Consider the following 14,152-nt stretch of genomic DNA (forward strand, 5'->3'; position numbering starts at 1 on the left):
TCCTCCCCTCCAAGCAGGGGATGAGACGAGTTAAGAAAGTCACAAGGGGTATGTGAATACTGTCTATAGCTTCTGGGAATAAAGTGTATTTAGAGCAGTGATTCAGGGACCAGCTGAAGGTTAACTACATCTGCCCTACTTCATATCTGACTCCATTCCTTTCAAGCTTTCAGTTGTCAGACTATTCAGAAACAGCATTAAGGTATTTGCTATGGACATTTGGGCAACTACAGATCTGCTGGCAGCAGTCTGTTGATGTTTAAGGATCTGATTTTGAGTACAAAAAAATAGGCAACACCCCAGAACCTGCAGGGGTAGAGCAAGAGACTCTGAGCACACACCTATTTGCATAGGTTTGCCTTTCTCCCTGCAGAACACAGCAAAACAAGCCTGGGACGTTTGTGGCAATCCCTTTATCTTGGAGCTCTGCTGCTGTGTTTAAGCCCAGACCTTCTCAGATTATCCAGCTGCCAAGCACCAGAAATCTCACTTCTCTATGCTTTATGAGTGAGGTCATGAATGTAACTTGCTAGTAAAAATCTGGCAATAAAATACAGTTCTAATATAGACATATTTGTCTATATAATATAGACAAATCCAGCATTGTCTGCTTTTTCCTAGCTCACAAACCTCATTCCTACAGCAAATCTCAAATCTTTTTCCGAGGTAAACAGGCCACCTCTACCACTCCTATGCTCCACAAAGAGGGAAGTATTTTTTTTAGAAGGTATGTTGTGAAAGGAACTGTCTTTTGCAAACAACAGATACAAAGAAATCAACAGGAGCACCTGCAACTTCCGACCAGGATCCTAGAATGCTGGAACATTCAAAACCCAAGTATTAATAAATAAATACATATCCTGATTGTTACACTACATCTAACTGCTTTTGTCCTGTCTTCGTAAGCAACATTTTCTAGTTCTCTCATGAATGGAAGGAAGGGCAACTTTTCTCTTGAGAATGCACCTACTGTTAGAAGTCTGCAGTGACCTCATTCAAAGTTATTTCCATAGCCACAAGCTGTTTGCTTTTGAGTTACTGGTGGTTTCTCAAGGAGCAGTAAGAACCCAAAATAGCTTAGCATGGGCCAAGCTCAGGCCACTGCCACCCATTTTTCTGTAGTTAATATCTATCAAAGGGCTTCCTGTTGCTCTTCCCAGGTTCTCCCTAACTCAGCTACTGTGTCGTGCCAGACAGAGGAGCCAATCTGAATTGAACAGCCTCCCTCTGCCCTACACACAGTGCCCGGGTCAGCCCTGGCCTCACCAGTCCTGTGTGTGGTTTTGCAAACACCATCCCCCTTGGATGAACACTGGGGCTCAGGGCTGGCTGAACCATCCTGCCTGGAGAGGTCTTTGCTCACAGAGTAAGAATTCAAGTCTCAAAAGGCCTTAGCAAGCAGAAATTACTCGTTGAAGAAAGGATCTGCTGAGAGACCTCATTCCAAAACGGAAACTCAGCTATCTATTACAGACCTTTTTAATAACCCAAAGGAATGCAACAGAACAACAGAATGCAGGTTGGTGTGCGTGGTTTTCTTGGGGATTTTTTGTTTTTTGGTTGTTTTTTTTTTGATCTGAAGAGCACAGGCACAAAGTATTCACTTAGTCTTGGCTGAATCATCAGGAAACATGCACTGAGATGTCACGTGCATGTCATGTGCTTGTATAAATCACTGCTGTAGATGTGCCTGAACTGAGGTGAGTGCCCAGGTAAACACCCCCTGTACAGCTGTGCTGGTTTTGTTCAAACTCGTGTATTTGCTGCCTGTGTTACCATGACAAAGGTTTAGCACAAAGTACTGAACAGATTATACACAGAGTCCATGTTTTAGCATCTTGCTGGATATTGCCTTCAGCCAGCTCAGGTACAGCTGCCACTGCTGCAGCCACACCTTCTGGCTTTGGGGTGCACATACAGTGCAGTGCCAAGCTACACATTTAGATCATTGCCACAATGGAGTGATGATTAATCCAGGATTGAGGGAATACATAAATCTTCTCTCCTAATTATTATATAGTCACAGTTAATTACAAGGGTTTTTCCCTAATTGAAATTATTCTGCTGTCACTTCACATAGGAGGATTTAGCAAGGAAGAGCAGAACTAAGTGAGCCATGGTAATTACTTGTAACACAGAGCTCTGCCAGCTGCACACAGGATCTGTTCCTGAGTCTTTGAAACTTCCTACAAATGACCAGTTATTTTCATCTTGATACATACACCTTCCAGCTCTTCTCAAATTTCAGGTGTTATTTCAATCATTTATCACAGATTTGTTTGCTACTGTTCATTGACTGTTCATACAGTCCTTGACTGACTTTTTCTTCCTGTAATTATACATAGAGTTAAAGCTACAGACTATCACAATGCTCTCTTTAAATGGGTAAAAAAGCACATCTCCTTTGAGCAATAAACAGCCCTCAGTTTTGTACTCTCATTTATTGTATGCAAGTTTATCCTCAGATCTCTGCTTTGATGCCACCAAGTACAATTCAGTGAGTGCTCCCTGACTTTCAAGTTTAGCTGCCTAACCTTCAGCATTTAAAAATCATGCTGATATATATATATATATAATCCACATGTCCAGTGAAGTCAAATAAAAAATTCAGCCAGTTGTAGTAAGGGGGGGCCAAGTTTATGTAGTTAAACTGAAAAAATACCCCAAATCCCAAGCCAGAACAAAATTTTCAGTGACTAGTGTGGCAAATTACAAATAGAACCATTGTACTAGTCCTTCCCCTTTAACTACATGGTTGTCTGATTTTCATCAAGCTCCTGTAAAAATATTTGTGAAATTATAAAATAAAATATTATAGATTTGAAAAATTCTATTGATCTGCATGCACACTTCTTGATACAGATAAGTGTATGGGAATTTTTATCCCAGTTCTGAAACCAGCAGGTCCAACTGCTTCCCTGACAAATATTTGTTACTCACTTCACACTCCAAATAATCAGTGTATAAATCAGCAGTGGCAGTTCCCAAAACCACCTTTTGCACTTTCATTTCTCTTACAGGTAGTGAATCATCAAAGACCATTCCTAACACTCTTTCTTTATTCTGTCTTTAGCACCCAGTGATACCAAATGAAGTTGGTGCCATATACGTCCCTGTCCCAAAGATCTTGCAGTCTGAGGAGCTCCTAATCAAAAACTTCAAACTCTCTTGGAGCAGGAGAAAGTCCCACCACAGCAGTGGGTACCAGACAGGCCAGTTGCTCACACAAAAACATGACACAAGAAGGGAGCACGCTGCTCCTCTGTCTGCAGAGGTCCCACAGAAGTGCTTGTGAAGCAGCAGCTCCACACTGGATTTGCCTATCTGCTGCCATCACAGGGAGAGAACGATTCCTTATCTGAGCCATATCTTGTGTGAGGCCACACACAGATACTGGTGTTTAACTGGTCAGGCAAGTGTTTAGCCTCAATCAGCCAATTTTTGTCCTTCCAGGAAAAACAGGCAGCTGGACCTTTCACTTCTTTCCAAATATTATTTTGCAGTAGGTTGTGTCTATTACTGCTAAGGTACTGGCTTAAAAGCACCTGCTGTAGAGTAGCATTGCAATTGCCAGGCAGGACAAGATTAGGAAAAAACCCCAACACAACAAACCTGGAGAAAGTCCCAATGAGATACTAGCAGGATAAGAAAGTGATTGCTCCACAGATGATTGCTAAAACCACAAAATACCTTGGGAATGACGAGTTAAGGAGGCTGTAGAGAAAGCATAATTGGCTTACATTGTCAGAATAAACACCATCATACTTAATACAGCTCTGTATCTGAACCCTTTGCTTCTTTCCCTTCCCGAAGGGACATGTAAATATCAGTTACAAAGAGCTGAAGCTTCAGAAATGTTTTGGATACTTCATGACAAACCATTTTTGGAAAAGGTTACCATGTGTAGCTTCAATGTATTTTAAATTCGTCATCCAGCTGTTTGTTAGGATAACTCCTAATGATTTGTGAATGAACCAATGGCAAAACTATGAAGAAATAAAGAGCAAAACACCGAGAATTATACATGAGGCATTTAAATCAATGACAGAGCAAAGGAGTAATTGGAAGAGGAAATCACAAATGCAGCTCCAGAGTGAGAATTGCTGTATATTTAATCAGTTGTATCATTCCCCTCTTGAGGTTCTGTCACTTGGTCCAGTAGTGCCCAGTGTGGGGTGGTGAGGATGTAATAGGACTTCATGGTGTCCTGGGGGAGAAGGAAGTGACAGGGGAACACTGATGGCTCTGAGGGGATGCAGTACTTGGGGGGATCACCTTGGCTCAGCTCTGGCACTGTGCAGCTGAAGAAGACTCCTCCTTGTGCCCACACCTGGAGGAGAGGGGAATGGTGGCGATGGAGGGACCAGTTCATGGGTCAGGCCCCAAAACCTGACCCATGTTTTATTGTCCCAGTAATAAATGTATCTAAACCCCAGAATCTCAAGGGGTCTGGGAGGTGGCTGGGGGCTGCAGAGAGTGCCTCAGGCCTGGGTACAGGGATCTGTGGGTCAGGGCTTGTACCTGATTACACCACAGGGCTTGTCTGGGCTACTGGGGCCACTGGGGATGCCAAACTGGGGACCACTGAGGTTAGTTAGTGCCTGATGGGAACAACTGGGACAACTTTGGGGTGATGTGGGGCACTGGGAGCAAGCAGGGTACAACTCAGGGTCTGAAGGGGCCATTTTGGGCCTCACAGATGCAGTTTGGGGCTGAGAGGGGCATTTTGGGTGCTGTCTTGATACACAAGACTAGACAGTAAGAGTGAAACAGTGAATGAAATGAACAGATCAAGCTGTGGCATTTCCTTTGCTTGTTAAAAAGCAGTGTGACAGAGACTTGACATGGAGCCTGCAGCAGTAATGGACTAAGGCTTTTCAAGTATTTCCAATATACAGGAGAAGGCATAATGAGAAGCACTACAGCAGCTTTATTTGGACTTGTACTCCAGGTACTTAGAGTGCAAGTTTACTTTTATTAATCTAATAAGTTGTGGCAATTAATTAGGGATCAGTTCCCTTTCAGTATGATATAGAGTACAGGCAGAGTAATGGCAAACATAGCACATGTCAGTGCAGTGCTGTAAATAGAACTTCTCTTGATCTGCGTTTCCAGTCTGCGCTCGGTATCACACAATTCCAAGATCACATCTCTCACAGCAGCAGCCTGGCCCTTGCCCTCCCCTGAAGGCCTTGGCATCACTCTTTCTGTAGGTCGGGACTGGATGGCGAGTTTGACACTCTGCAGCTCAGACAGCACCTGTGTGATACTTTCCTGCAGACTGTTAAACTGCTGTTGTAAACTCCCTAGACATGAACTGACTTGTTTAATGTAGTTTAGCTGCTCATTTAAAGGCATTAAAAGAGAATCTATTTTTATGGAGTCATTCCTGGTTTCTCTAGTTAACAAAGCCCCTTCTTTCCCTCCCTTCGATGCTGTTGTTTGCAGCACATTTTTTAGGTCTTCTATGACATCATTGAGATCTTTCTGCTGCAAGTAATGGCTGGAGGCCTGTTCTTTGATGGCTTCTTGTAAATTGACTGGGCCCTTCTGTGCTTCAAGCACCAAGACTTTCAATTCTTGCAGCCTTACTCGATTGACATAGGTGGAACCGAGAACACCTATAACAGCTCCCAGCACAGAGCCAATGATAGACCAGTTCTTTGTTTTTTCAGCTCTTGTGCGTTCCTTCTCGTGGCTTTCCCTGACAGCTGCAGAGAAGAGAGAGAATTTTTCTCTCTCAGATTCTTCTGCATTTAAATATGCAGCTCGGTACCTCTTCTCTTCCTGCAAGAAATAGAGTGATGAAAAGAGAAGGTATAATAATATGAAGCTATAAAGTCTGTACTAAAGGAAAAAATAACCCTAAGCAACCCCCAAGCCCCAGTGCAGCTGAAGGAATGGAAACTGGGAACATCTATTAGTAGTTTCAGAAATTTTCCCTTGACTGTGGGATTTTCTTTATTAATCCTACTTAAGTCAATGAGGCATCATTTTAATTCTGAGAAATGGAAAAGGTTTTCAGGAATCACAGCTGAAGATCCTGTACATGAGAATCTGCCACGTGATGACAGAAAATGGGTATGAGTGAGCAAGGTCTTTCACTCCCCATAATGTTCACTGCTTCAGCCCTGCTAACCTCTCCAGACACCAGCAGAAAGCAGCTGAGAGAATTTCCATGGATTAGCCAGAAAAGAGTTTCTCTCATCCCATGGAGAGTTAATTCATTGAATGGCAGCTTTTTCTTAACTACTCGTATACAGGTCACCACTACAACAATTAATTATCTAGGCTCATTATCTTCAGTTTGATTCTCCAAATTTACTACTCTACTTTAGCATTAACATATAAAATTTGCACAGGGGTTCAAACCATTGATAATAAATAATAAGTAAAACAAGGACCCTCAGAAATTAACTCTGATCACTTCAGAACTGAACTGCATCTACAAAAACAACCAATCACTAGTGAAGGAAACAAAGCACACAGATTTTCAGCATATTCACCAACACTTAAGTACCAACAAATTACCTGCAGCAACCTGTGTTCCAGAGTAGCCAGTTCTAAATACTGGGTGTCATCCCGAGAGACCCTGTCTAAGCGATCCCGAATTTCCTTCAGTTTAATCTGTTGGGCTTCTACATTTTCACGAGCCTCTCGTACTATCCCTCGAGCTATCATAAAGACATTTTCTGCCTGAGAAGAAAGAGCATTTGTTTTAGAGACTTACTACCATACAGACCTAAATTGCTAATTATATATATATTTTTTGTGTGGGGAGGAAAAAAACCACCAACCAAATAAAACACACTCCATTCCAATTCAGAGGACAAGCTCTATTTACTACATGCATAGCCTAGAACACATTCACAATACCTGCACAGACAGCCAAAGCAGAAAAAGACATAATTCTCCTTGAATAACCCTTTCTGCCTCATACAGTGTTTATGCTTCATACAGCTCTACTCATCATTTTAAAAATTCCACATTGTCTCCATCTTTACCTCTGTCACTTTTCCCTGAGCCTCTCGAACTTCATTGATTCCAACAAATTCTTCGTATCTGTCCCACCAATTCCTGCATGTTGCAGACACCTTTTGGAGGGAGTTTTTGCCCATAAGAGTCCCTGATTCCGTGATCCGATGAAGGAGACCCATGGCCATTTCCACTGCAGACTTGGCTTCGGGCCTCTTGGGCGCCGATGGGCAGTAAGTCCTCACCATGTGTAAATTCACTTTTGGACTCCACTTCATCAAGGAATGGTGATACTGCAGACCACAGGACACTGAGGACACGCTTGATTTGTATTTCATAGGCCCCATGTCTTGAATTTAATTACTAAATAAAAGTGCTACAAGGAAGAAGAGGAGAAGTTATTGAAGTACGGCTGATTCGTAGCTCTTCAACTACACGTGTGTCAAAACAAATCAGTTCAGGAATGGCTAAACCATTGCTACTTTTACACCACTGCTTACCTAGAGAACTTTGCACAATTTTCAACAAAGTGCAATTGTGCCACAGATTCCTGATTTTCTGTTAGGAAGTACTCCCACCATGCTTCATGCTTCTTGATTACTAATTCACCCACGGCGTGAACAGAGATCATGTGCAGATCCAGGAACAGCAGGAGGAACTTCAGAGAAATTCAGTGCTTCAGCAGAGCAGTGACTGCACCACGTGGTTTGTGCCTTCACAATTCTGCAAAAGAGCAGAAAAGGAAAAAAGGCAGAGAGGGGACAACATCTTGATAATAAAAGAAGTGTGGCTCAGCCATTCTCTTTATCTTACATTGCACAGATACAAGAAGTGTTGAAGGATGCAAAGACAAAAACACAAAGGACAGAGGGAAAACCCAAAAGTGCTGAGCAGAATACAAGTATTCCCATGAGACTGCCTACAAATAATAAACCAGGACGAGCCACAAGAACAGAAAAATCTCAGGCAGTGAACACACAGCATTCCAACACACAGGGCTGCATTTTAAAATGAGCTTAAAATTCTTGCTTACCTTGCAAAGGCAGGCTGCTAGTTATGGCTTATTGTCTACTGATTTTAAATATGATCTTAGAGTTCTACTGAGCCACATTACTCTAAAAACTAGAAACTGGAGAACTTTTCAGTTGGGTTTCATATGAAATTTGAGTATGACTCTATTAGGTTTTGACTAATATAATATGAAAACATGAATATTTATTGAGAACGCTTGATAGCTGCTGCATAGTTTTAAAAATTATTTTAAAACAGCTTTCCTTGTTAATTTTAGGTGGTTAATACAGGCATCTCCACAAAAAAGTACTGAAACAGCTGGAAAAATTCTGACTACAGGTTCATTGACCTGCTGACTATCTCTAACAACTAATAATAACACCAAGTGGCATTATGAAAATCTTACCAGTTGTTTTACATGCGTAACATGTAAGATCAAACCCACAGGAACATGGAAATGAAAGAAGCTCTCCCTCCTGCCAGCACCACTGGCACATCTGCCAGCAGCAGTGTGGAACACCTACTCTGCATTGCAGGCCACAAGAAACACCAGCTCAATTTTGTCTGTTCCAGACTGCAAAACTCCTCTCTCTTAACTGCATTACTACCTGAAGAGTTTAACCTAATATTCAGGGTACTGGAGAACAGAAAAAAAAAAAAAAAAGAAAGAGGGAGAAAGTTGAGATTTAAGAATTTCTATGCAGACAGTCAGACTGTGATGACCGCGATCTCAGCCTGAGCTCAGAGGACACAAGAAAGTTGCGATTACGTGCCTGCTTCCTCTCTTGCTTCCCTCGCAAGCAGCATTTCCTCAGCCTGCCGTCCCTGACAAACACACTCCCAAAAGCTGCGGCTCACACGGAGCGGTGGCAGGCGGCTCTCCAGCGCACGGCTCCCGAACGCAGCCCGGCTCCGCCGAGCCGGCACCGCGCACCCGCATCCCGCAGCCGGCTGCTTCCGCACCACCGACCCCGGCCCTGCCCGGGGGCCCTTCCACCGACCCGGCCGAGCCGCCGCTCCCTCCCGGCCGGCCCCGGCCCCGGCCCGGCCCCGCCGCGCCCCGTACCCGCCCTCCTCGCCGGCGAGGGGAGGAAAAAGACATATCGAAAACCACGGAGGAGCGGCGGCAGCGGAAGCGGCGGCGGAAGCGGCGGGAGCGGGCGGAGCGAGCGGAGCCATGTCGGGCCGGGAGGGTAAGGCCGGGCCCGGGGCCGCCGGTGCCGCCCGCCCGGCCCCACCCGGCCCTCACTGTCTCCTCTGTCTTTGCAGGCGGCAAGAAGAAGCCGCTGAAGCAGCCGAAGAAGCAGACGAAGGACCTGGATGAGGTAGGGCGGCGGGAGGGCCCCGGCGGCGGCGGGGGCTCTGCCCCGGCTGTGGGCGACCCGGCGGGCCTGGCTGCCCGAGGGGTTCCTGCTGAGATTTACAGGAGCAGGCAGTGACAGAACGAGGGGGAATGGGCTCAAAGACAAAGAGAGGCGGTTTAGATTAGATATTGGGAAGGTATTCTCGCCCGTGAGGGTGGTGAGTCCCTGGCACAGCCCAGAGAAGCTGTGGCTGCCCCATCCCTGGAAGTGTTCAAGGCCAGGTTGGACGAAACTTGGGGTAAGCTGGGCTTGTGGAAGGTGTGTCTGCCCATGGCAGGGCTTTGGAACGAGATGATCTTTAAGATCCCTTCCAACCCAGGCCGCTCCGTGCTTCCCTGATGCCGTGGCGACATCCCGGCCGCGTTGCCCGTGCGGGTGATGCAGCAGGGCTGGCTGCCGGGGGAGCTGCGAGCTGGGCTCGGTCAGTCCCTGCGGGCCCAGGAGCCTGGGATTGTTGTGTCCCTTGGATAAATTAAGTGCTAGTGAATTGCGTGTTGGAGATACTCTGAACCCTTACATTTAAGTATGGATGTCAGCTGCTATTTCTGAGAATAGTGCGTGATGGATGAGGTGCCGCTGTTTGGAAAAAGGCAAATAGAATACCTCTTTGAGAAAGGAAAAAGACCCATAGCTTTCTAAATAAGTTTTATTGTTAAATAAATGGTATAACTACCATAAAGTGCTTACAAGGATGCAAGTTATAAACATTTGTATGTCAAATGATGTAATATTTATTTTTGTCTCAGCTCTGCAATACTGTGAGCACTTGGGAGCAACACATTGCAAGAAAAACCCCACAGAAGTGGATAAATGTGAGGGATTGATTTACTAGGAAAGACACATTAGCCAACTGGAGACAGGAAAACCTGGAGAGAGAAACAGAATATTCTGTTCTGTGAGGGGTAGGTAGGGGAGGTAATACGGTTACATTGCAGCAAGGGAGGCTTTAACTGAAAGAAGAGGAGAGCTTTGTGGTTGTAAAGATGAGCCATAGACTGGATTGGTGAAGAATCTGTGGAATCTCAGTTGTCAAGGTCATAATTTCAGTTTCCCCAAAGTCCTGAGTGCCATGTTGAAAATCTGGGTCCATTTCAGCCTTGGTGTCTGTGAAGAATGTGTATCTAAGGCACAGAGTATGCCTGACTTCTCCTGGATTTGGAGGCTCATCCAGCCAGGAGGCTCAATAGCTGCCTTGCCTTTACAGTTTGCCAGCAGTCTCATTAGATTGCTTGGAATTAATACAAATTTATTAAACCCAGCAAAAATGACATAATATGTGGAGGATCTTAAAAAAATTATGCTTTTTTTACAGGTGAAAGCAGCTTTGTTTTATTTACATTCTTCATAGCCTAAATGTTTTGTTAGTGCCTGTTTGCTGAGCTTCATGTGTCACCGAGGGTATGTTCATGAATGGTATTTGTGCAAGCATCTTATCAGTCAGAGGAATCATAATCTCAAAATGAGATTATGCCATGGGAAATAATTCCAGAAAGACCAAACATACAGAGTTAAAGTTTAGTTTGTGGTACAGCAAAAACCTTGGTGATAGTTCTGCAAATTCTGCATATTTAGCATTATTCAGCCATCCTGCCTTGGTCCAGTCAGGTGTTTGTCGCTGCTGGAACATTGCATTTGTTTTTTATTGCTTCTTAGTTGTTTTTGATTTTTTTCTGTGGGAGAGATGTTAAAAAATGCTGCTGGTCTTTCCTTTAGACGGACCTGGCATTCAAACAAAAACAGAAGGAGGAGCAAAAGAAACTTGAGGAGATGAAAGCAAAAGCTGCTGGAAAAGGGCCTCTGGGTAAGTGAGGTGCCTCCTGGCAGGAGAAATGGGGTCTTGCTGGCTTGAAAAATTTAATGTTTTTGCTTGATAAACATAAAAAGGCAGGTGCCTCTGGGTTTTTTGACATAGATAAATAAATTGATGGCAGGTACAGATGATATGAAACAAATAGAGGCTGTTTCTTTTTCTATGCATTTTCATCCCCAGACGATGCAGGTTCTGGTTCAGCAGGCAAATTGCTGTGTCTGGCACACTGACTTATTCCACTGGTATGTGCAGGGACATTTCTGCTCTTTTTTTAGCAAACCAGTCTTTTCTTTTCAGATGTATTACATGTAGGTTTTGCCACAGTCCTCCAAGTTTAAAAAATCCAGTGCTTGTCCTCTGAGAGGATGAATTTCTTCATTATAAGAAAGTGACTGGAAGCCAGTCTGGCTTCAGTCCCTCTCCTGAGTGACTGTAAAACACATGAGACATGAAGTGAGTTCACAGGGCGTGTCCTGGAGGCCCATGGAGGCCAGTCTCTGTCTCAGTGACAGTCTCACGTGGTCTGCACTCACCTGCTCCTCCAGTGTTTGCCATGGTCCCATCAGAGGTGTCCAAGGGTGCACCCTGCCTGCCTCTGTCCTGTCCTCACCATCCTCAGCTCGTTCTGTGTAGGGTGCTGGAGCTCACAGATCTCTTCAGAGTTCTTTCTCCGCCCCTTTCTAGACTCGGTGTCAGTCGTCTGGCCCTTGTCTGATGCTTACCAAAGCAGGTAACAACTGCTGTGTTGCTGTGGCAGGGCCAGCCTGTTTCCAAGAGCCTTAGCAGGGCAATGCTCTTGGAATCAAGTTGCAATGCAGGGTCTGTTGCTGACCCTCGGCCCTTGCAGTCTGTCTTGGTGCAGCCTTGCTGTTCTCTTTCCTTCCCACTGGTCATACCTGGCACAACTGGAGAAAAACAGCATTTACAGCAAATGCCACACTTGTTGCTGTGTCAATACCTGGTGTTCTTTCACTTCAGTGTCTTCAGTAATCTGCAGGGAATTCCAGTACCTGCTTCCGTAGAGCTTTGATCCCAGCTGGGGACTTTGGTGTAGGGATACCAGTGCTTTTATTCCCTTAGCCTTGATTTTGATTTGACCAGGCTGCTCCTGCTGTAAAAGAAATAATCAACAGAGAAACAAAGTAACTGTTGGAACATTTCGTTTCATTGTAGAATCACAGGGCATATTTGGTTCCAGGAGAAACTTAGTTTCTAATGGTAAATAAATCACTGTTCACAGTAAGGTGTGAGAGATCAAAACCACACAGGAGGAGTCACACGTCAGAAACAATTCACCAGTGGGGACCTGGGCTGTGCAGGCTGTCTGGTGGGGGGATTCAGCTTTGTGAGGAGCTGCATTTGTAGCTAAGCTCTGTCACAGTCACCTAACCAGCTGTGTTGTTTCTTTTGGCAGCCAGTGGTGGAATAAAGAAGTCTGGCAAAAAGTAGTTTGTGATCAAACTGCAGGGTGAGAAGTGATCAAGTTACTCAATGGACCTGCAGACTTCAGAGAGTCTTGAAAACACTCTGTCATTTGGGAAACAATGTACATTTTGTTTAGTCACAATAAATCCTTTTTGTTAAGATGTGATATTTTCTCTTTACCTGTAGGTTTTGTTTAAAAATGCCTTTACTGTTTTACACTGGAAATGGAACTTTTACTGAAGAGCATGTGTGCCCTTGTGCAGCCTGAGTGCATCTGGTCATTTGCTAGTCATTTGTGAGAATAAATTTCAACTTCTTCTCTCTTCTGACAGTGGAGTCAGGGCCTGAGTGTTAAAATCTTCAGGGTTTAATCTGGAGGCTTAGGTTTAGCTGCAGTTGTCTGAGATGTGGCTATGGCAGTGTGTGCTCTCCTAAGAACTCTTAAGTTTTCTTTGAACAAAAGTTGGGTTATACTTCCATCACCAGCACCTTGGGGTCAGCCACTCCAAAACAGCTCCTTTCTGTGTTCCTGCTTTAGGGCACTGCTGTGCCCTATGGTCCCACTGCCTGCTGAACATACACTTGCCTTTGTCCTACAAATTGCCACTGCACCGTTTTCCTGGGCTACATATTGACATCACAGGAATGCCTTTGGGGTGGAGAGGGGAGGGGAGCAGTAGCTGAGTTCGTGAAATGAATGGCACTGACTGAACACTGGTTATGGAGACTTGAAGGAAGGAATGTGCTGTTCCTAAGGTGGGAATTACACGGGAAAGAACAAAAAGCCTTATTACTGAAGAGAAGTAGTGATACAGAGACTGTTCCTGCTGTCAGGCAAAGCTGATGGCTGCAGGGAGGGAAGGTTCTGAGAACAGCGAGATTTGGGCTGCAGTGGCAGGGGGAAGGTACATGGGAAATCTGGGTCGGCTGCAGGGAGGGAAGCTTCTGAGAACAGCGAGACTTGGGCTGCAGTGGGAAATCTGGGTCTGCACAGTCTGCTTCCTAAGGAAGAGACCGCAGGCAGGTACATGGGAAATCTGGGTCTGCACAGTCTGCTTCCTAAGGAAGAGACCGCAGGCGTTGGCTGTTCTGTGCACAAGCGCTACTCACAGGGTTTCCTTGTTAAAAAAAAACATTTTTAAAGGGCTAGAGGCGTTTCCTCCTTCCCTCTGAAACGCGAGGCTCCCTTTCAGCAGGGCGGGAAGGGCGGGTGCCCTGGACACCTGGGAACGGGAGGCGCAGGCCTTACCCTGCCATCAGCCCGTGCCGAGGGCCGCGGGCAGCGCCCCTGTCACGGGGCGGGACCGGGACCGGGACCGGGAGCGGGGTCGGGAGCGGGAGCGGGAGCGGGGTCGGGAGCGGGACCGGGACCGGGAGCGGGGTCGGGACCGGGACCGGGAGCGGGCGGGGCCGCGCTTGAGGGTCCCGCCCTTCCTCGGGCTCTGCCGCCCCCGCGCGGCGGCCGCGGGAATGGCGGGGCGCGGGCCGTGCCCGCCGCTGTGCGCATGCGCCCCGGCCGCTCCGGGGGGGCCGCGGCTCCAGCGCTGCCGGTGCCCGAGCCCCGAGG

General features: G+C 45.8%; 1 protein-coding gene and 1 long non-coding RNA gene across 3 annotated transcripts; one reads left to right on the top strand and one right to left on the bottom strand.

Moving 5' to 3' along the window:
• Nucleotides 1-4,907: 4,907 nt before the first annotated feature.
• Nucleotides 4,908-9,052, bottom strand: CCDC51 (coiled-coil domain containing 51). 2 transcript variants are annotated; one of them, XM_041426025.1, is made up of 5 exons: nt 8,393-9,052; nt 7,476-7,698; nt 7,005-7,351; nt 6,532-6,696; nt 4,908-5,787 (listed from the first exon to the last, which is right to left on the bottom strand). In XM_041426025.1, exons 3-5 carry the CDS (start codon nt 7,320-7,322, stop codon nt 5,011-5,013), a joined length of 1,260 nt encoding a protein of 419 aa, XP_041281959.1. In that variant the 5' UTR covers nt 7,323-7,351; nt 7,476-7,698; nt 8,393-9,052; the 3' UTR covers nt 4,908-5,010. The 2 variants fall into 2 exon arrangements, with proteins under 2 accessions (XP_041281959.1, XP_041281958.1); XM_041426024.1 differs by having other exon boundaries at nt 8,009-9,052.
• A 77-nt stretch (nt 9,053-9,129) lies between these two features.
• On the top strand, nt 9,130-12,751 carry LOC121347252. Its single transcript, XR_005954212.1, has 4 exons — nt 9,130-9,179; nt 9,256-9,311; nt 11,064-11,151; nt 12,575-12,751. It is a non-coding gene; the product is annotated as an uncharacterized LOC121347252 (long non-coding RNA).
• The last annotated feature ends 1,401 nt before the right edge of the window (nt 12,752-14,152 follow it).

The sequence above is a fragment of the Onychostruthus taczanowskii genome, unplaced genomic scaffold (assembly GCF_017590055.1).
Source record: "Onychostruthus taczanowskii isolate IOZ18803 unplaced genomic scaffold, ASM1759005v1 scaffold9, whole genome shotgun sequence".
NCBI classification, from domain to species: Eukaryota; Metazoa; Chordata; class Aves; order Passeriformes; family Passeridae; genus Onychostruthus; species Onychostruthus taczanowskii.